The sequence below is a fragment of the Malania oleifera genome, chromosome 8, assembly GCF_029873635.1.
Source record: "Malania oleifera isolate guangnan ecotype guangnan chromosome 8, ASM2987363v1, whole genome shotgun sequence".
Lineage (NCBI taxonomy): Eukaryota > Viridiplantae > Streptophyta > Magnoliopsida > Santalales > Ximeniaceae > Malania > Malania oleifera.
In genome coordinates, this window is record NC_080424.1 from 60,048,108 (window position 1) to 60,071,717 (window position 23,610).

A 23,610-nucleotide genomic window follows, 5' to 3' on the forward strand; every position below is an offset into this window, starting at 1 on the left:
TAAAAGGGTAAAACCAAACTAAAATTCTGTTAAGAAATTTTTAAATACCCAATTCACCCCCTCTTGGGAATACATCTTTAATTTCAATCCAAATCATTCTCATATTCATTTTATTTCATTTGTTGTGCATCAATATAATAGTATTATGGAGTTTTAATATAAAGAGATTACAAATACAAATAGACAGTTAACAAAGTTTCAAAATCTCTCAATTGTCTAACACTAATGACTTTAAAACTATTAAAAAACAATTTAAATGTGAAGCCAATAGTCCAAAATAGTTTTGCAAACCCAAGTTAAGAAACATTAGAGCTATTATTCTAAGTTATCAAGTAATTTTTTTTTCCCAATAAAGCTACCTATGCAAAGAAAATACCTTCATTGAAATGTTGGAACAATAATATACCAAATTAGTTTACAAGAGGCTTCTCCATAATAACAAATAGTTGGCAACATGTTAATGAAGCAATTGATTCTAAAGGGGTTGTACTGAAAAACCATCATTCACCATGAGATTCCATTTGCTTCTTTGAAAATGAACCCCTTCTAAATCTAGGTAACTAAGAGATGAAAGATAAGATAAAGGAAATTTAAGCTGCCTCCTTTAAAAATGCAGGTATCCTATCAAGTACAGGTCACTTTACATAAGGCTAAACATATAAAGCAAGTAAAATGGCATTATAATATGTCTATTTATAGACTACCTAAGCCTAAGATGAATCCTAATCATAAGGAATCTAGGATTCTCTCAATCTTAATACCTAGCTAATTCTATGATTTAAAATATAACTCCTTTTACAATTTATATTCTCTGATTCATTTAAATCTAAATTTAACCGTGAGATATTTGTAGTTGTATCTCAACCAATTCCTCTAGTTTTTTTTATGACTTGGCAACTAGAAAACAATTTAAAATTAGTACATGTTTGTTTGGAAAAATCTAAGCAACATATAACAACTTGAACTAGGTTGGATGTTCAACCCCATTGCCACCTAGCTGGACCAACGCATTGCCCTTAAACTTTTGGTCTTGAAAGCTAAATAATTAGTTTGATTCATGCATCATAGAGCCAATTTATTGACTATCACATATCTCTTTTTGCAAGTGCATATAAATTATCCAAAGAATCCCCCCCATGATTATTCGTCTTAAAAGAATTTAATGATCATAAATGAGTAGTCCTAATTTGTTGCTTGTATGCTTAATTAAAAGTCATATTCTTGCTACTTGGTACTAAAATAACTTGCTTTAATGCGCATTGATGTACAAGAATACACACACAGCTGCAGGGCATTTTATATTCTTCTTATTCATCATTGTTAACCTCCTTGAGTTTTTTTTTTTTTTTTTGCAATTATTTGATAACCTAAATATCTTGTAGCTTCTCCCTTCTTCTATTAATTTTCTTAAATTACCTTCCCAAATTCTCAAAGTACTCCACATCATATAATTGTTGTGAAATAACACCTCTTCAAACAATGCACAACGAAATAAACATTGTAAAGGATCAAACAATACCATATGCAATAATCTAAAATGGTGAAATACAGAATTATTCCACAACCATAGCAATATAAATAAAGTAAAGATAAGACAACAACACTAGGAATTAAGTGGTTTGGCAAAGCCTACATCTACAGGAGCAATTGGCAAGAGATTTCACTATGAAGATCAAAGATTACACATACAATGATCTTCTCTCCTTCTCTCACCCTCTCTCATTCTCTTACGTGTCAAAATATGCCCGGAAGAACATATATAACAAGCCCTCGAAGACTTCCCTCTGAATCCCCAACCATCACAACATTTACATTCAAAATTCAAATATTTTCTAGCAACCTAGAAGCACTCGTCGACGAGAATAGGGCACTCATCGATGAGAATAGGGTACTTGTCGACTAGTCTATCGACTCGTTGATGAGTCGTTAAACCCTGATATTTTCTGACTCTTGATATCTCCTCGTCGACGAGCATAGAGTCTTTGCTACTGCCCTGCACCAAGAACACATCCATATGTTTTTCTCCCTTTGTTTATAAACCCCCGAAGTATAAGAGTCACACTATAAACAAAAATAATTTATTTAGTGCACCAACCCACTTAGAGTATATCGCGGTTTCATCACATGAACAAATTTCACATCCATTGAATGAAAAATGAAATAGAAGCAGTAAGCAAACAAAAAATTAGACAAGAGTCACATGGTAAACAATTAAGTAACGTAATTCATTATTCGCTCCTCCGTAGGTAACATATGTTTAATAAATGAGGGAAGTAAACTAAAAAATTTTATAATAGTTAGTGATTTTTACGATGATTGATCACTCACTCTCCCTTCAAGATATTTTTATGTTATTCTAACTCTAATACCAGGAAACAATAAACTAACTAAGGAGTCATACTCTTATTTTTTGACTAAGGCATTATCCTATGTAAAGAATAAAACCTACACTACTATTTACTAACAGTTGCCTATCCTACACAAACAAAACAAGTAGTCACAAACAAGTATAGTACCCTAAAAAAAATTAGCCCATAACATTCTCCCCACTTAAGTAGTCTAATAGTTGTAAGGCCATTTCACTTCATTAAGAAGACTTTGACACTATGTATTCTTCAACTTTTTCCACAAAAAATTCCACCTCTTCTGCTGACATCTAGTTGATTTCTTTATCTTTAGGCTTTTTCACTTCACTAAGAACTTGTATCACTTCTTCCTTGATGATGTGAACTCTCTATATGTAAGGATGGCTTCAAATTCTAGTCTATCAAGTTGTAGTCTCTTTAATGATGCTCTAGTATTTGATTGTCTTTTGCTTGGATTTGCTGTGTTTGTGATAAAAGGGCTTCTCAAATTTGAATATAATCTCCTATCTTGACTTTATAGTGACTTGATATGTTCTAATGGATCTTAACAAGCACCAACTCACCTAGGTTGAAGTGCAACAATATTTCCCCTTAATCTACTCACTTGTTTATCTACTTGGAAGCTTTTTCAAGTAAGATTAGGCAATTCCTCATTCTGTCTTCATTCTTTGCTGAAGATATATGCTCTCAGAATTTTTTCTCTATATGGATTATGGTAGCCCTAGGGTTTTCACTAACCCGGTTTTGATGATAACAAACTATTTTATACTAATAATTTTGGGTTTAAAGTTGTGTGTAATAGGTTTCAAGCCATTAAGTTAAAGATTTGAGGACTTTATTTGGTTTATTTGTATTCATTTATATAAAATTATAATGTATTTTATTTTGTATATCTCTAAGAATATAAAGGTTATGGCACTAATTCACTTAAACATTGGAAAAACAAACAAATTGTGAGACCATTCTAGGCTACCCTGCTAGGCTAGTCGACCAACCAAAAGAGGTGGTCAAACAACCTAAGCAGAATACCCAACCGGTCAACCTCCCCTAGTAGCCAGACAATCGACTGAAGCACAAAAAGCTCGAGCAGTTGATTAACCCAAGAAAGCACTCAACTTATTCAACTTTTCATGCACTTTAACAATCAAGTTTTCTCTCTAACGGCTTGTGCTTAGTCGATCAGCCTATGACACAAGTCAACCTACCTGAAAATAAACTTAATCTCGACTAACCAAGAGTGGCGGTCAACCAACCTAGGCCAAATGCCTAGGTAGTCGATAGCCTTAGTGGAAAATTGATTGACCTATGCAGAAAGATCAGTTGTCTTAAATAGAAAAATTGACTCTAATGGCACTAAGGAACATAAACATGGGGAAAAAAAAAACAAATTGTGAGACTATTCTGGGCTACCCTGCCAAAGCAGTTGACTGGCCTAAGCAGAATGCCCAAGTGATTAACTATCCTAGTGATAGGTCGATCGGTTAAGCTTTTCATGCACTTTAACTGTTAGTTTTTATATTTTATGGCTAGTGCCTCAACAACTAGTCTAACCCAAGTTGACTGGCCTAAATAGAGAACTAATTCTAATGGGCAAAAAAAAAAAAAAACTGGTTTTGCTACAAACTCTTTATATATGCCCATTTAAGCCTAAGGAATGTTAGAGAAGTTATTGATATTGAATTTCCAAATGTCCAAGCTCTCTTTTCTCTCTTTAATCGTTATTGTTCTTAAAAATTTCTCATCTTAAGGGAAGCACCAAAAATGCTTGTGTCATCTCTTGTATATTCATTGACAGTTCTATTTTGTGCTTCAAAATGTAAATCCTTCCTTATAAGGAAATTTTCTATTGTAATCAGTCATGTATTTGGCTTCCTTGCCTTCGTTAAAACAAGGGGTTGTATTTGGTTGACTTGTCTTTGTATAAAACAAAGGGTGTAATTGGTGATCTTGGCGCCATTAAATTAAAGGGAGTAATGGAACCTCAAGGTGGTTGGCATTGAGAGTGTGGACGTAAGCGAGGATAGTTGAACCATTATGAAATGTTTACATCTCTCTTCTCTAATCTCTTTAATTTAATTTTTTTGGTTGCATGATTTATTTAATTTGCTTTAAATTTAGTAACAAAACATTTAATTTTCATTTAACCCAATTCACTTCCCCACTTGGATTGCCACTTAGGCTAGTAGCTTGTTCACTATGTGAGGTAATAGCGGCTATTATACTATCAAATTATGATCAAAAGTACTATTTTTGGTTGTGACCTCTTTTGGGAATTGAAAGAAAATGAGCCATGTTGAGCAGTTGTACCAAATTCATCAAGTTAGGGGGGTGATGAAATGACACGAGTACTCCTTTAGTAGCCCATTAGATCTCTTAGTTTATCCATTTGTTCATGGTGGTAGCTCAAAGAGATCTCAAGCTTTGAATTGATAATTTTGAAAAGTTTTGTCTAAAATTATCCTTTAAATATTGTCTTGGTTACTAATGATATCTTGGAGAACACCCCCATAATTCACCACATGTTTGAAAAACAAGTGTAATAGAATCATTCCTTTGATCTAGCAACCCCTCGGGAAAATCAAGATGCTCTCCTTGTCAATTATGATACTACCCTTTTTATCTCCTTTACCTAGCAATACTTTACCGGATATGAAAATATATGAAAACCTGTCTATAACCATGAGTATAGATTTTGTGTCCCCAAATCTAGGTAGGTTGATGATGTAGTCAAGTGAGACACTCTCTCTTGGTCTCATTGATACTTGAAGAGGTTCCAACAAACCTACAATCTTCTTATGCTCAACGTTGTCTTACTAGAAGGTGAGGCAAGTTTGGGTATACTCAACCACCTCATTAGACATATGAAGTAGTACCCCCTGCTTCGAAAATATAAAAGATCGATGTCATTCTAAGTGGCCCGCCCACATGATGTCATGACACTCTTGCAAAAGTGTCTTCCTCAAGTTAGTAGCTTGAGGCATGAAGAGATGGTTATCATTTGTTAATAAGAATCGATCCACTATCCAAAAACTAGAGTATTTTGTCATTTTCCAACAACTTCATAAGGTTTTGGGCAACTACATCTTTGATAAGGTTCTTCTTATTACGCTTATGCATTGACAGGGTAATCTTATTTATCATCAAATTTTTTACAATTAAAAGAATGCAAGTTCAAGCTTCCTACTCAATGCATTTACAACTTGGTTCATCAGCCATATCATGTGCTCAAAAGAGAAATCAAACTTTGCTACAAATCCTTACTAATGGGTCTACTTAGGGGATAAATTGGGTTGTGTAAAAAAATGACCAATAAGTGATTTATCTATTTTCATGACAAACTTCAACCCAAGTAGGTAATTTCACCAACATGAAGACAATGAATCATCATAACTAACATCTCCTTTGCCTTAGCTATGTACTTCCACTCAAGTTCATTACGCTTACGAATCTCATACAAACAAGATGCATATCTTGAAAACAAAACTCCAACAAAGGAATAATCTGATTTATCTACTAGTACCTCAAAGAGCATTGTGATGTCCAGAAGATCAAGTATCGATCTTGAACCATGGCTTCTTTCAAGTTGTCAAAGGTTTCTTATCACTCTTCTATCTAATCCCAACTATAACCTTTCTTCAACAATTCTATCAATGAGGCAATACTCCTTGAGTAACCTTATACGAACTTGTGATAATAGTTGACAAGTCCAAGAAAGGAATGTAGCCCTTAACTAACATTGGGATCATCAAATATTAAATCCTACATTCTACATATTCATTTAAATACAACCTTATTTAACCACATGACCAAGGAATTTGATTCTCCTCTGAGCAAAATAGCACTTCTTCTTTTACATAAACCTTGTTTGCATTCATTCTACTTAACACCTTTTGTAGACACACTTCATGCTTTAAAGTCAAACTGTTAACTTTACCGTGATCCCAAGAGGGGGGGTGAATTGGTACTTTTAAAATTTATGCCCTAGGTGAGTATCCTAACAACAGTATATTCACAACCCTATGGTCAAACTAGTGCAAGTAATGTAAATCAATTATAATATGTGTCAGAAATTAAATAGAGCAATTTAATTAACAATGCATGCATCATAAAGCAGTAAAGGAAAGTGACACACATAAATGTTATCGAGGTTAGGAAAATTGCCTACGTCCCCGCCTTGGCTAACAAGCACAAGGATTACCACTATACTTGCTCACTTAAATGGGTGGAGCGGCACCTAAACAAACCAGGTCAATTAGCACAAGGCTAACCTCAACCTTTACAACCAATCCTTATCATGCAGGATTATTGCTCCCTCAGGCCACACCTGGAAATACTCAGTAATTTCACAACAATGAAATTGACACAGTGATTATGCTTTCATGTAAAACAGATATGTACCTAATACTTGCAATCACATACACCACCAAGTAAGCTCAATGTGGTCTAAGATATCTACTCTCAAATATATTTGCAATCGTTGTAATTAGTGCGTAAGAGTGCAAATAATACTATCTTTGTATCACACAATGTTTTCAATCACAATGCTCAAACAAAGATATCATTCAAACTTCATATATCTCAACCTGCAGATTTTCTCAATGTATAAAGCTCAAGTAATATATAGAGTTGGTTTGCAAAAGGAATTTAATATTTGTGTTCAACGAATGATATTACTCAATGAATATTGCAACAAAAGATTTTCCCCACATAAACAAATATCTTTTCAAAGATTTCTCAAGATTAAATACACCGTATATTTGAAAATGATTTGAAAATATTTTTACAACCAAAATCAAATACGAACTTCTTAAGATATTGCAATGATTGTGCAATACTCAGAAGTTCCAACTAAGTCTTCTTAGGAAAGACTTATTAATAAAGTCCCCTAAGAACACCAGAGGATTTGCTCTCAAATAAAACAATTTCAAACAAACACAATCTTGAGAGAGCAACCCTTATGGAACAATCAACACTCAAATAAAACTTACAAAGGATTTTTGGCAATGAGGCAAGGTAAGAATGAGTGTAAGGAGCTTAGAAGTGAGCAATATGAATTTTGGAATTGAGAGAAAATTCACTAATCAGGTTTGCTAACTTTGTTGCTAATCATTCCAAATGAAGGTATATATATAGACTTTCCCCTGATTATGGTCGTTAAGGACACAAATGGAATTATTTTAAAAGTTTTAATATTATTTAATTAAATTAACCCCGTTAAAAAAATATTAACCGCGGTAAAATAATGGGACAACCCGAGAGCACCGGTCGACCGAGGAAAGTTCGGTTGACCGAGTTGCTTAAAGTTTGTTCGACCGGGCATTAAATGAACTACAAGTTCGGTCGACCAGACTTGGAGGTTCAGGGCAATTTTTCCTTTTTAGCGCGGTTCGATCTATCGGGAACTTTTTGAACTATCTAGGTCGGTCGACCAGACCGTTGAGTTCTCACACGTAGGAACTTGGTTGACCAGGGTGTTGGTATGCAATCTTAGCCCGGTCGACCAAATGGTCAATTATGTTGACTCCAAGAGAGTTCGTTCGACCGGGTATAAGTGAACTGGAAAATTTTGGTCAACCAAGAGGTCTTTGTACATACAAGTACGGTTGACCGAATGTGCATATTTAGTGCAATTTAGTCCTATTTAAGCAAGCAATCACCCTATTCAAATGACCAACATAAATATGTGCATGAGTGAGTGTCCTAGGGTCACTTCTAGTTCCTTTTTAGTTTTGAGCTTACCTATTAAATCAAGCAGGTGATGCATGCAATTGTTACAAGCCAAGCCTTATTTACTATTATAGACCCTCTAAATAAAAATAAAATACAACAAATATTGTGCCTTCAGTTTCAATTCCTCTTTGTGCTATTATTATGATATACCATTTGAATACCTGCACATAACCTCAAACATGCTTCAAGTACAATAGGTATTTGTCATTATCAAAACCGGGCGTGACCTATAAGGTCAACAAGAATTGTAAACAACAATACTAGGTATTCTATAACAATTTTTTTCTAAATAGTCATAAAACACCTAATTCATCAGCATGTAGAAATTTTTCATCATTCATAAACTCAAAGGGCATCACCAAATATTTATATTCCCATCCTCAAGTCATCACCATTTACTATCCTCACCTAATGTAGCTTAAGTGCAAGTTTGGTGAAGTACTTGGCATGAAATTAGCAATTAATTGGGATACTTGTTGTGCACGATCACTATTGAGCACATGGTAATCCACACATATACGCATGCTCACATCATGTTTCCTCTAAAACAATAATGGTGCTCCAAACAATGCTTTGGAAGGGCATACATAACTTGTTTCCAATAGCTCATCAAGTTACTTCCTAATACTCTACTTTATTAACTCTGGGGGTGTCATTCGATTGGCCATTTAGTAAAAGGCTTCATCTTAGTAACAAATCGATCTCATCATCTCGCCTTATCAGGAAAGAAAATTGTGCGGTAGATTATTTTACATAACAACTCTCTAGTCATCCAACATATCTTGGATGAAAATAGAAACCCACTCTTGCATACTTCTTCATCCACCACCAATGTGGAAAGATATTTCTGTTTACCCCTTCTCAATCCTTCTTGAGTTGTATAGTTGAGGGTAACTTCTCATTGTCCCCTTTCTTCACAATAGCTTGCACCATAAAAGGGAGATATACCATCATACAAAGGGAACTAACAAAAACATCAATGTTGCCTTAATCTCCCTTTAAGTCAGTCCAAGTATCATCTAGGAATCATCCAATGGAATAGTTGTGAACTTAACATGCCTTATCCACTGTACAAGCTTCACAGCCACTTTCTTGGCTACTCCAAGAGTGGGTTGACTAATACAGTAACCACTTTCATGCTCCTTGAATCCTTCTCCAAGTTTAACTTGAGTCTCAGTATTCCCCTTTGTGAGACAAAGTTATGGATAGCTTTGGTATCCACCATAGCACATGTGTTCTTCGTATTGATCTTCATATCCACAAACATTAACCTTTTGTCTTTGGTAACTTTCAATTCTTTCATCTAATCCTTTAGCACATTAAATAACCACATTGCACCCATACTTGGGGTTTCCTCCTCATCCTTATCATAAACTTATGTCCCCTTTCACAATAGAAGCTTGCAAAGTATTGAGTAATGACATGTGAGGGCAATCAATAACTCTATGAGGATATTGGTATAAGAAACACATCAATTTAACCTTACCAACAAATGTATTGAATGACTAAGACAACGTAGCTTCCATTGAAGTTGATGCCTTGACGTTGGCTCCCCCACTTTTGATAGGTGACAAAACCTGTTGATTACCATGTGATATGTTTGACATATATATATGTTTTGATCATGTTTCATATGTACATATGTGTGTGATATGTAATGATCATGTGATATATGCTTATCTATGTGATGTACTCTAGTTACATATATATATATATATATATATATATATATATATATATATATATATATGATATGTTTGACATATATATGTTTTGATTATGTTTCATATGTACATATGTGTAATATGTAATGATAATGTGATATATACATATCTATGTGATGTACTCTGGTTATATGACATATATATATATATAGATATAGATATAAGTTAACAGTTGAGTTTACAAATGCATTTGAAGATGCATCATGAATAAGTGTCCATTTTGAGACATGCAACAAACATCTCACCAAACCATTTTATTTTAATTATTTATCATGTTGTTCATACTTATTGAAATCTTAAACAAACACAGTTATTACTAATTACAAGTGTTTCAATGTTTAACTTTTTGAATTAAGAAATCAATGAAGATTTGACGAGTTTGAAGTTTCCATACTTAGCCAAAGATCAAGATTCATTCCTTATGCATGGATCTTTCTAACCATTAGACAATTATTGTTGACTCGAAGTTGTTGCATACATGAAGACAACCAGACGCCATTTATAAATAGAGCACAACCAGCTTCAATGGACAAGGATTAAATTGTACCATCTTGAAGATTATCACATTACTTTTATTTTCAATGTAATTTTAATTTAAAGGAGTTTTAAATGTTGTATTTGCCTAATATGTTGAGACTTTGACAAAGTCTCTCTAACCTCATAGATTCTAAAAGTCGGACTAAGTTTGAATTAGAAAATACCTAAGAGGCTTGTATGGTTTTTGTTATTTGATTTTTTCTTATTAGGTCTAATCCCATGGGATTATGGTGTCCCGAGTGTTGCAACACTGAGTTTTGGCTGAGGAGCCAAGTGGTGTGGGGTTGTGTTGACCTAATATGGGTTGTGTTATCCCTAATGTTGAGGCATATGTTGTTGGTGGATGTCCAACAACATTAGGATGAGTTTTGTTGGCCTAACAAGGCTTAATCTCGTTTTGATGATAACAAATTAAGGATACTAATTGTGATTTTAAGATTAAATTTTAGGAATTAAGGTTTTCACAAGCACAATGGCTAAACCAAATGAAGATTAACTAAAGATCAACTTAAAGTCACAAGTCATGAAGAATACAAGTTTTCTGAAGCATTGATTAAGCTTGCAAGATGTTATATATATACGACATGAAGACATAGGATTTAAATGTATTTAATGTTTCTTAGAGTCTCATGTAAGTACTCTTAGACTTCATTGTGACTGAAGCTCTTAGGAAGTTATAATGGACTTAAAGACCTGATTTAGAATCTAGAAAATACTTTTATAAAGTTCAAAATACTTTCCGAAGTTAATATAAATAAGTTTTGGAATCAAAATATGAAAAACACTAAGTTGCATAGTGTTCAAGCGACTAAGGCTTAATGCTCAGGTGATTGATATGCTATTGCCAATGTAAACAAGAAATCAGAATAGGGTCAGGCGATTGAACTCTCGCGGTCAGGCGACTGAATTGCTACTACCTATTCTGGAGTGTTATTTTAATTAGTTCAGGTGACTGAATGTATGGTTCAGGCGACTGAAGTCTATGTTTTAAACTTTCTAACAGCGCAAATTTCTTTCCAAAAACAAAAGATATGGTTTCCAGACTTGGGAAAAACGGTAAGAATTTTTCCAACTCTATATAAAGATAATTATTTACGTATTAGGGTAACTAATACTCATGCATACACATTGAAATTCATTGTTATACTCTTGTTTCAAATTCTGCCAAAGGTGCTGTGCATTTTTGCACAAAGCCCTAACTGATTTCTGATTTCAATTCTATGAAATTCTCATACCACAATTAGAATCCCTTTCAATTCTCTATAAGCTTCAATTACATATTGTTGTCTTGAGTATATAGAGCTTATTATTGTACAAATTCTACTCTGTTGTGAGAGTATTCATATTGTACAAACAGTTGATTTGCTGGTTTTGCAATCGAACGATTCGGGATTAGAATCGTTGCCTAGCGAGAGGATGTTCTCGTTAGGGAGGGGTCTCCACCTTCCAACGAAGAGAAGTGTACTCCACCTATTGAACGAAGTAGGTAAATGAAATCCTCACAGCAAGTTACTTGGGGCAAGGACATAAACGGTAAGCCGAACCTTGTAAAAAATCTAGTGTTCAATATTCTTTCCCTATCCTTTTAAACGCTGTAATTATAAACTGTTGTGTATGTTCTGAATTTATTGGGAAATTCTATTGAACACTGAGTTCTGATTTGGATTACTTTGAATAAGTCTATTTGGTTGTTAATGATTTGTATGGTTTAAGTTTTCAGTTGAAATTTAGACAAGTGATGAAACTTTGAATTTAGTTTTGGTTGGCTGAGGTAAAGCTATTGTGGTTGGTTGTTTATTCAAGCATAAGAAGTTAAGTTGCCTAAATTATATTATTGAATTTTGTCTTAAATACATACTTGATCATTGATTGAATTCAGGGTTTATTATTGAACTTGCCGAAAGAAAAATTCAGATTTTGTTTCTCAATTTCATATATATATATATATATATATATATATCTACGATTGTCTACTGGCATAGTACCGTTCGTTAATTAGTTAATTGTGATTGAGATTGTGAATGGTATATTTGAAAAAGGTTTAAAATAAACTGATATTCCGCATAATAATTTTTAAAATACCCAATTGGGATTACATCGTTACTATCAAGTGTCTTGATTGAGTAATACTAAGTGCCTTTAATATTGGATAGTGAAAAGCTCAAGCAAGTTAGTTTGAGGAGTGGACATAAGTCAATAGACCGAACCCCATAAAAATCATGTGTCACTTTATTTCTTTCTCTCTCTATTATGCTTTGATTATATTTGTGTTAATTTCATTAGCTTATAAATTGGCTGAATACATACTTGTTCTATCTGGTATATTAGAACCTTCACTTATTATATTTGAGTTAATCTCTACTATATTGCTAGTTCACCCCCCCCCCCCCCCCCTTGAGGGCTTAACCGGGTCAACAAGGGTAAAATTGAAATTCTCAACGAAACAAACCAACAAGTTCATCTTAAAAGTGAGTTCACCCATCTGGTTTTGTAGCACTTATACTATAGCATGAAAATCCTTTATTAGCTCTACAAAAAAATCTTGTTGATGTTTTTTGTGATCCCTCTAATACAAAATACATTGTACTAATCAAATCATCTCTATGGTCATATTGTTGGTTGTCTCAGCCTACGTCTCTAACACATCAATTCTTTTGATATTAATGTGCAACATGGTATTCTCACCTACACTTCACAAAATCCTACAATTCAAAGACAACCAAATCTTGAAAGAATTAACCAAGCCTTAAAACCAACTATCATCGATCAAACACTTCGCACCTTGTGGAGGGTTAGGTAGCACTAGTTATAGCATGCTAGCTGAACTAGTCAACTGGAAGTATATTGTGCTTTCACCACATGAACAAATTCACGTCCATTGAATGTGAATTAAGCAAAATAAATAAGGAAATATAAAAGTAGAAAATATTTGCATTGTAAATTAAATGTAAAGCAACATAATTCATTATTCACATATTTATAAAATGTGTATTTAGCGAGTGAGGCAAGTAGGCTAAACATGTTTACAATAACTAAGGAGTTTTACAATAATTTGTGAACACTCAACCTACCCTAAAATACTTTGTATGTTATTCTAACTTTGGCACTAGTAAACATTAAATTGATCAAGAAATCATACTCTCATTTTTTACTAAGGCATTATCCCACTCAAAGAATAAAACATATACTACTATTTACATGATGGTTACTCATCCATACACACAAGAAAAGTGGTTACAAGAAAGCATAATACACTAAATAAGATTGGTTCATGATATTGAGAAATGATTGATTTGGTATCTACTAAGGACGAGGGAAAAAGCCTCAATAATGCCAATTTCCCTTAGGAATATATATGATTCATATTTCACTGAGCTAACTGATTCTCCTATCATCCCATCTATAATCAAGGATGCACTCAATTACGATTGAGCTTTGACGAAGTGTTACCCAAAGTACTATACTCTTTATAAAAAATTTCATTTTCAATATACAAGCAAAGCACACATTTTATCAGTTCGGCGTACTTTATTCCTCCATATTCTATCCCTGAGTAGCTAACCTCCTACATAAAGAAGCTTGGGTGTGTATTTTCATTTCTAGGTTCTCCATTTCGAAACCACCATAGAGGGATCTAGAAACTAAAAATGTGGCTAGGAGCTTGTGCAACCCTCACTTTTGCTCTTGCCAATTCAGTCTTATTCATTTTCAAGTTCCTTATGAACCCACTCCTTGTCTCCACTTTCATAGACATCTAATTATAAAAGATTATGATGATGTAGTATGGATCTATGCTCTGGCGATCCATTCTTCTCATTCTTAGTATACAACCCTACCCAAAGTCTACACCTCTTCATAAAGTAGTAGTTGGATACTTGGGTAAAATTATTCTTACTCAAAGTAACTTGACCGGGAGCTCATTAGCACAAGCAACTAGTCATCATTTATAGCTAGATAGCTAGTAAACCTTTATCTGACTTGCCAAAAAATTGTTCTACAGATATACCTACTTCCAACACCATTCACCTAGCTTCCCCTACGATAATGGAAACTAATCCAAGATTGGGCTTCGTGACCTTATCTTTTTTAGGCTTTGATACTTGAAATTTTTCTTTTGCACATCTAGGCTTTTTGGGGGGCAATATCTTTCACTTACCCTTTCTAGGCTTTTTTAGAACTTTTCCTTTGTATTGTTATGCTTTGTCAAATTTAGTACCCTTTATCTTTTTAGGCTTATGACTTTAGGAATTCCTCTCTTAAGCCTTTTGATTTTAATAGCCATAGTCTCATTTATCCGAACTGATTTATGACCTTTTTAGGATATTTCGTGCGCAGTGCTCTAACTCTCAAGACTTATAACCCCAAGGATTTTTCTTTTATAAATGTAGGCTTTACAGGCTCAATGCTCTTTCATCTTTCCTTCACTCACAAGCCTTAATTTGGATTTTTATTTTATAATTTTAGGACTTATTAGGCTCAATACCATTTTAGGCTTTATTATTCTTTTAATATTAATGCATTTGTGCTTTATTTTATTGCTCCACATTTCCATTAGAGTTTTAAACATTTATTTTTTTTGTTAGGAAGAAATAACTTAAGCCCAATTTGTAATTGTGAGGATTAATTAGCATTGTATTTTAAAATATGAAGTTTAAATCTTGAAATTAATATTGTATAAAATTTAATATAATTTAACATAATTTTATACTATATTTTTTCTACATTCAAAAATTTAAGTCCCAAATCAATCCCCAACTACTGCTTCTTAATTTACATAGTTCATTTTAATAAAAACAATCATTCATTTTTCCTTACAGCCATATCTAAAGTATACTTACTCCAAAATATATCAATAACTTTGATAAACTAAATCTGATTTTGACAGCCAATAGTCAAATGATGATTGGACCATATCCCATATTTCATGCCCCCTCCCAAATAAAAAATGAATAAAAACGAAAACTAACATAGCAGACGTGTAGGGATAGACCCACACCACTGCCTTGTATTGTAGCATGCTATATAATATGTACCCATGAAAACGTGCCACTGTATTAAACAAAGATTAATTTGCTTTCACTAAACCCAAAATCCCACACAATCCATAAATCCCACTTTTCCATAGACCATTCACGCAGCTGTGAAGGCATTCCACCGGGAAACTACACTGCTGTCTGTGGTCCAAATTGGGAATCTAATTCTCAATTCCCTTTCAGCTTTCAGTCACTCTCTTCCACCAATCTTTATTCCTTTTTGATTTTAAGCTTGCAATGCTTCCAACCATCTTTATTCCCAGTTCCCCTCATAACTGAGCTGGGAACAGCTAAATTTTTTTATTATAGAAACTAATGCGTCATTTTGTAATTAGCTTGGCACCTAAGAATTTCTTCTCGTGGAAGAATTGGAGGCACATATAGTTCATTTCTGTGCACAAGCCCCGAGTTAAATTACTACAGAGACCCCTAATATGAGTGTCTAAGCAATATCAAGTCACAAAGAAACGAAGTTAGGGTTTTATTTCAGGGAGGTTCATAAGCAAGGACGCAACGTATGAAGCACCTAATGTGTCCGGTGCACGTCACAATTTAAACAAGGGCTTCTAATAAAAAGGAAAGAATGAAGAAAATCAAAGAGGCTGGCCATTGGCTGCAAAAAAAATTTATAATGGTCTTTCAATGCAGATAAAAAGTGAGCAATCTGAGAGAATAGGAACTCAATTTTGTTTTATTGTCTCGTTTTAACCATATTCAACCAGAAAGAGTGTGACCGCAACTCCTACAAATTGAAAGTCCCAAATCATGCAAATTTATTTCGTGTATATATCTTTTCCAATTGAACAAAAATGTATATCCAGTCTGAAACTCCAAGACCCTAAACACAAATCAAAACATTAATCATTGTATTTCACAAAGATAATAGAGCATTTTTCTACTGAAATTGTTTGTTAATGGCCAACCCATTTGACCCATTAAACATAGATCCCAGCCCCAACTCATTGATTTTCAGGTGAATTGAACAGAGGCTTGCGGGTCAAAGGATCTTTAAATCACCAAACCTATTTAAGAGAATTACAAGATTTCTGTGACTTCTAAAACCCTAAACTGTCACTGCTCACTTCAAAATTTTGAGAACATGATATATGCACATAGCTTCCCATTAGAGTCCATTCATACAGCGTCAGTATACGGGCATAACACTATTCACAGAGCATGGCAAATGGATGTTCTAGCCATTCCAAATTCACAAGTGCAGATCTTTTAGGAGGGTTCCCGTGTGTCTGCCTTCCTCCTCGGACGGGGGTGTAAGCCGCAACTTTTTTGCAGCTCGCTGCTCTGATTCTGACAACGTATCATCACCAACCAATTGCGCCTCATCACATGCACCATCCTGGTTTTCTTCCATATCAGAGTCCTTGATAGTGAATGACATAATTGTTGTTCGGCAAGAGCGAGACTCCCCATTCTCATCGCAAGCTGGCAATTTGTCATGGTCTTGAGTGTCTTTGACAGCAATCTCCTCTATTCCACTAGATCCAGATGCAATATGCTGTGTGGAGCAAACAATATTTTCCGTGGAGGGAGATGTAGATCGATCTTCTCCTTTATGGTTCAGGCCTTTATCTCCCCCAGTGGGGCTAATTTTATTGAACCCCATTTCTAACGAATCCTCGGAGGAACAACTTAATGTCTCTGGGGATGAGGCAGCAAGCTCATGCTCATGCTCATGCTCAGGGAGCTGCATAGAGATTCCAGGGTTCCACAAAGGCTCTCCTCTAAAATCTCCGCATGAATATGCAAGGGAACAATCATCATGAGGAATTCCACCCAATCTTTGATAACCAGTTTCGCCCACTGGTGGATAAAGTAGTTGCTCACCAGCTGCTGTCTCTTCCTGAAAAAATGAGTTGGATGGTTATGTCAGAATACAAAAACACAATTGAGACTGCTTTCCACTTCCCCTTCAATTAACAAATGCTTCACAAAAAAGCACAATAATCAAATGGAAATTTTTTTATTTTTAAAAAAAATAAAAACCAGCCTATAAAATTGTTACAATTTAAGTAATAGTCATTGTATATAGACGCACAATAGCCATGTGGTAAGTGCTTTAGTAACATTAGGTGCTCCAATATTCAACAGAATTGTCAGCTGTAAAATGTCATTTCTGGTGAGGGAAAATTACCCTCAAAATAATTGCCTCTAATCTCTAGACCACAAACAAGTAAAGATAATATTGAAGATCTCTTCATTTCTTTGTAGCAGGAGTGATGAAAGTTCTTTAATTTTAGAATATTATTGTCTAAAAAAAATTAAGATGTCTCATCCAAAACAATGTTCTTCCCAAATCTCACTCAGCTCATGGCGAGGAAAATAATAGATAGATTTCAGAGCTGGTTAATTATTAATAAAAATAAACATAGCACTTCTAAGTGAATTTATGCTTCTCATATATTTTTAAAAAATATATTAATAAATTAAAAATTTACAGATTTTCTATAAAACAATTCTGCATTTTTACATTAAAATTTTCCTTTAAAATCACAAGTCTAAAGAATACTTTCCACAATACCCACAGCTCAATGCAGACATTGTATTTTAAAGACAATGCAAACCAACATTAAAGGTGGAACAGCCTAACTTCCTTTACCACAAGAATTGGTTTGCCACATCCAAATGATCAGACTCGGGATTTCAATTTCAGTCCATGATTCAAATGGAATAGATGTTGACTATTAGAACTAGCTTTGAGGGACCTTTGTTTTTATTTAATGGGCATCATGCTATAAACATGGAGTCGGCATGTGCTCACAAGAACAAAGATATATAATAGGACGTTTTCAGTGGAAAAATAGAGGCCAAGGATAATTTAAAAAAAAATTAAAATTGGAGAAGATGTTTCTTTCAATCCCCCATTGACAATTGTTCAAATATATTAAACAATATAAACAATTTTATTTTAGAAATAAATATTTAAGGTCACTGACTTTCCTGAAAAAAAATTGAAGAACAAACATGAGTCTTTGCTCAGACTAAAGACAAAGAAAGTGATTACCATAACTGGTGCCATAGCATCATTAAGCCGATGAAAAGATGCTGTTGGTTCAAAAGATTGATACCGTCCATCAAGGAATGACCCTGCAGCAGCCCCTGGCTCAAAAAACTCCCTCAAAACCAAGCCTGAGTCACCAACACACTGAGAATTCCTCACTGAAGATGTTGCTAATAGAGTAATTTCAATTCCTTGGCCTGTTTGTGAGCTGGACAAATTTCCATGACAAGCTTTTGCAGGACTAAATCTCTCCTCAACAAACTCCACACCAGCTCCATTCTCAATTTTATTTTCTTGAAATTTCAACCACTGCTCATTACTGCAGCCACGAGGAGAGGTTTCCTGAGAACGATTTTCAAGGATATCATAGATCAGTCTCTGGATAAGAACACGCTTGAGAGAAGCCTCGGAAGGTGGAAACCAATTTACATTGAGCTGGAAAGGAGGAAAAGGAAAACAATCATGAGTTAGAACGTGGTCACCATAAATTGTCATCAGATTGCTGCAGGTTCCCAGAATAATTTCTAAAATAGATACAAATTTATTGCTAGAAATGGTCAGAATGCTAAGGAAAATAAAAATCTGCATCGATTCTTAAACTTCAACATTTTAGAAGAAAATTTCAAAGAAACATTAACTCTCATGAGCAACAGTTGCAGTAGTCATTGCAATTTATTATTATTACTGCTTTTTTTAATAGGCAAGTTGCGGAAGCGGGAGGACAACCCAAATATTGAATCCAAGTTGGCAACGTGGGAATAAATCAGAACAAATCCACTTGCCAACTGGGCACCCTTTTAGGTGAGATTAAAGTTGGAGTAAAAGCTGCAGTATTTTGCTAACCTTCTTCAACTCTGGGGAAGAAGAGTATTCCTAAGTAGTGGACACTTCGATAGGAGGAAAAGGCAGGCAGATTCAGCACAATTTTATTCATCAAAGAATATTATTAATATAGAAAAATTATACAGGAGAATAAGAAATCCTCCTTTAAAGAACAAAAGAACAAAATAAGGGGAAAAAACAAATAATAATAATAATAATAATAATAATAATAATACAAAACAGCAAACAATCATGCTGATCAAGTCGTCTTTCTGAATTAATACAACCCATACACAGCCCAATCTGCCTGAGTTTTGCTATTTAAAATTACCATTCAAACAACTTCATAAATACTTTACACATGTGAGAGTGCGCATAATGATATCGAATGCAGGTTTATCTTTCTTTATATGATTTTTATATTTTACATTCAAAAAATGGTATGACTCAGTTTCAATGTTATGAGACTACATTTGCAAATATTTTTTACATGCGATTTCCTTGGCAATTCAAATCAAGTGGCAACCAAAAATATCTTCCAATCATTGCATCAAGAGCACTGGCATAAAGAAATTTTCAAACAAATGTAAAATTTTGACCCCAATTTAAAAATATGCTAATATTTTTAAAATAATTTATAGATTCTCAATTGACATTTAACTATTTATATCATAATAAATTGCCAACAAAATAACAAGGACATGATAAAGAAGCTCAAAAAAAAAAATTAAAATTAAAACAATAAAAGAAGTCACAGAAGGAAATTAAAATTCCTGTCTACCAAAATAATAGAAAATCTGAAAGCAAAAATGATAACCTTTGTAGCCCATCTGAAGCTTCAAGATGTAAAAACTTAAGTGCAACAGAAACTATAAATCCAATGAACTGGGTTCGGGTTTATTGGATGGATCAGGTTTGTGCTTGGTGGTTCCAGTTTGAAATTCACCCCCGGTTTCTTCTAGCTAAACTGGCACAAGAACAAATAAATTAGCCTCCACCCACCCACTCCATTCTACGGGGAGGCACAGGAAGGGGCATAGTTTTAAATCGCAGTAATGGGTAGCGTAATGTAATGGTAACAGGTGTAACGGGAAGCAGGAGTACCGGATGTTACATAACAGGAAGTGGGGGTAATGGCTGTGAATTTTTTCAAGCACACATAACCTTGTGTATATTAGTGTATTTGCATGTTTTAAGCTTTTAACCCTTTTTAGAAAGAAGTTTTAGTATATTTTGGATCCTTTAGTTCAACTAAATTGTTTGATAAGGACAAGAAGTTTACATTTGTCGAACCACCATTCAAAGAAAAATTACGTGTATGTGTGTGTATTTATACTTCTCATTGTTCTCACGCATGATAAATTCTTATGTGTACTAAATTTATAAAACAAAATACATTATACACTCCATTAATCTATTTAGACACATAAGGCATATGAATAATACAAATATACAATAACTAGAAAAGAAAGAAGGTTGAAGTTAAAAAACATAGAACATAAATATCAAATTTCTAACATTATAAAAATAAAATATTTTCCTAACAAGTTAGTATTTTCAAATTGTTAACTAATGCATCTTTTGTGAATATTTAAAAAAAAATGGAAAATTTTGTATCATTATCATCCTCTTTATAATATTTTCCCCCTCTCACCACATAGTATATTAAGAATGATTTATGAAAAAGCGGGGGAAACAAAACTTAAGAGACAATTTTGAGAAGATCTGAATAGTATTATACAAGTCATACCAGGGACTGAGAAAATATTCATAGGAGGAAATTTGAATGGACACGTTGGAAGAGATAATAACAGTTATGAGAATATACGGATATGAAGACAAAAATGAGCCGGGGGACATGATCTTAGACTTCGCTATGTCATGTGATTTTATAACAATGAATACTGGTTTTAAAAAGGGAAAAGAACACCTAATAACCTTTAAAAGTCGACAAAATAGAAGTCAAATAGAATTTTTTTTAACTAGGAGCGCAGATCGTTTATCATGCAATGATTGTAAAGTTATTCCAGGTGAAAGTCTAACCACACAACATAGAGTCTTAGAATTAGATATATGTATTAAAAAATGGAAGAAAAATGATAAAATAAATCAATGTAAGAGAACTATGTGGTGGAATCTAAAGGGAGAAAATATAATAAAATTTAAAGATAAAATGATCAAAGATGGGGATTGGACTATAGAGGATTAGATAGATAAAAATAATCTATGTAGTACATTAGCTAGCTCTATTAAAAAAATAGTAAAAGAGATTTTAAGGGAATCAAGGGGAAGATTCTCGAATAGCAAAGAAACTTAGGGGGATAAATATGTCCAAAAAGTTGTGAAGACAAAGAAAATGATATAAAACATGACAAAAATGTAAAAACATGAATAACTTTGAAAAGTATAAAGAGGCGAGAAAAGATGCAAAAAATGCAATTAGTGAAACTAAATGCAAATCATTCAATAGTTTGTATGATAGATTAGAAACAAAAGAAGAGGAAAGAGATATATTTAAACTTGATAAAACTAAAGAAAGGAAAGACTAAAGACTTAGAAAATGTAAAATGTATAAAACGTGAGGATGATATTGTCTTAGTTAAGGACGAAGACATAAAAGATAGATGGCGAAGTTATTTTAGTAAGTTATTTAATGAGGCTTAAACATAGAATTGACAAATGAGGAAAAGACTAAAAATATGATATTAATTCGCAAAATTAGAGTTAACAAAGTTAAGTTTGCACTAAAAAAATGAAAAATGGAAAAACTATAGGACCGGATAACATCCGAATTGAAGTTTAGAAATGCTTAGGGGATAATGGAATTATATGGTTAACTAATTTATTTAACACAATTAAAAAAATTAAGAAAAAGCCAGATGAATGGGGGGAAAAGCACTTTAATATCTATACACAAAAATAAAGGAGATATTCAAAATAGTAATAACTATCGTGAAATTAAACTTATTAGTCATACAATGAAACTATAGGAAAGGGTAGTTGAACAAAGATTAAGGCTAGAAACGAAGGTCTCAAAAAATCAATTTGGTTTTTTATGTCTGAGAGATTTACCACAAAAGCTATATATCTTTTAAGAATATTAATGGAGAAGTTTAAGAAAAAGAAGAGGGACTTGCATATGGCATTTATTGACTTAGAGAAAGCATATGATAGAGTACCTAGGGAAGTTCTATGGTAGGTTTTAGAGGGGGAAAAAAAGGTGTATGTAGTAGGTATACTGATGTCATTAAGGATATGTACGATGAAGTATTGACTAGTGTAAGGACTATAGATGGCGAATCTAGAGAATTTCCAATCACCATATGTGTACATCAAGGACCTGCTTTGAGCTCTTATCTTTTTTGCTTTAATGATGGACCAACTGACTAAGAGCATTCAAAATGAGGTTCCATAGTATATGTTGATTGCAGATGATATTGTATTGATTGATGAAACTAGGGATGGAGTAGAGGCTAAGTTAGAATTATGAAGAGAAACTTTGAAATTTATAGGCATTAGGATAAGTAGAAATAAAAAAGAATATATGAAATGTAATTTTGGTAATGGTAGAAGGAATATTGGAGAAAAGTTAAACTTGATAATGAAAAAACGAATAGCACTTGTAGATTTTGATACCTTGGGATCTATTATACAAGCTAAAGGATAAATTGAAGATGATTTAATGCACAAAGTTAAAGCGGGTTTGGGTAAAATGGAGAAATGCTTCAAGTGTACTTTGTGATCGTAGAATATCCTTAAAATTGAAAGGGACGTTTTATAGGACGACTATAAGACCAACTATGCAATATGGATCAAAATGTTAGGCGATGAAGAAACAGAATATCCAAAAAGTAAAAGTTGCCAAGATAAGAATGCTTAGATGGATGAGTGAGTGATATAACACTAAAAGATAAATTAAAAAATGAACATATTCGTGGTAAGTGTAGCTCCTATAGAAGAAAAGATAAGGGAGGAACTACTCAAATGTTTGGGCACTTGCAATGTAGGTCACATAGTGCGCTAATGAGGATGAGTAAGTTAGTTACTGTGTTGGGGGGGTAGTAGAAAGGGTAAAGGTAGACATAAAATAACTTGAAATGAGATAATAAGGATTTAATAGCCCTAAATTTGTCAAAAGAAATTATCTATGATCGCATAAATTGGCGGAAAAGGATTCATATAGCCAATACACCTAGTGAAACTTAAGGCTTGGTTTTGTTGTTATTGTAAGGAGGAACAAAACTGAGAAGTAAAAAATAAAATAATTTTTCATACCTAACAATCCTATAGCACTTACGTAACTGTCGTAGCAACCTTCACATAACGTTCGCAGTCCGTAACAGCCACTACAACCGTGATTTTTCTTCCCACCAATTTCGCGG

General features: G+C 33.6%; 1 protein-coding gene across 4 annotated transcripts in view; it reads right to left on the reverse strand.

Moving 5' to 3' along the window:
- Positions 1-16,229: 16,229 nt before the first annotated feature.
- The window catches only part of LOC131162311 (probable ubiquitin-like-specific protease 2B), a 63,520-nt gene continuing 56,139 nt past the window's right edge, over positions 16,230-23,610 (reverse strand). For all 4 annotated transcript variants that reach the window (XM_058118645.1, XM_058118644.1, XM_058118643.1 and 1 more), the window contains 2 exons: positions 18,410-18,841; positions 16,230-17,248 (listed from right to left, as the gene is read on the reverse strand). In XM_058118645.1, the coding sequence (XP_057974628.1) occupies positions 16,598-17,248; positions 18,410-18,841 (1,083 nt within the window). In that variant the 3' untranslated portion in view covers positions 16,230-16,597. The remainder of the gene's footprint in view (positions 17,249-18,409; positions 18,842-23,610) is intronic.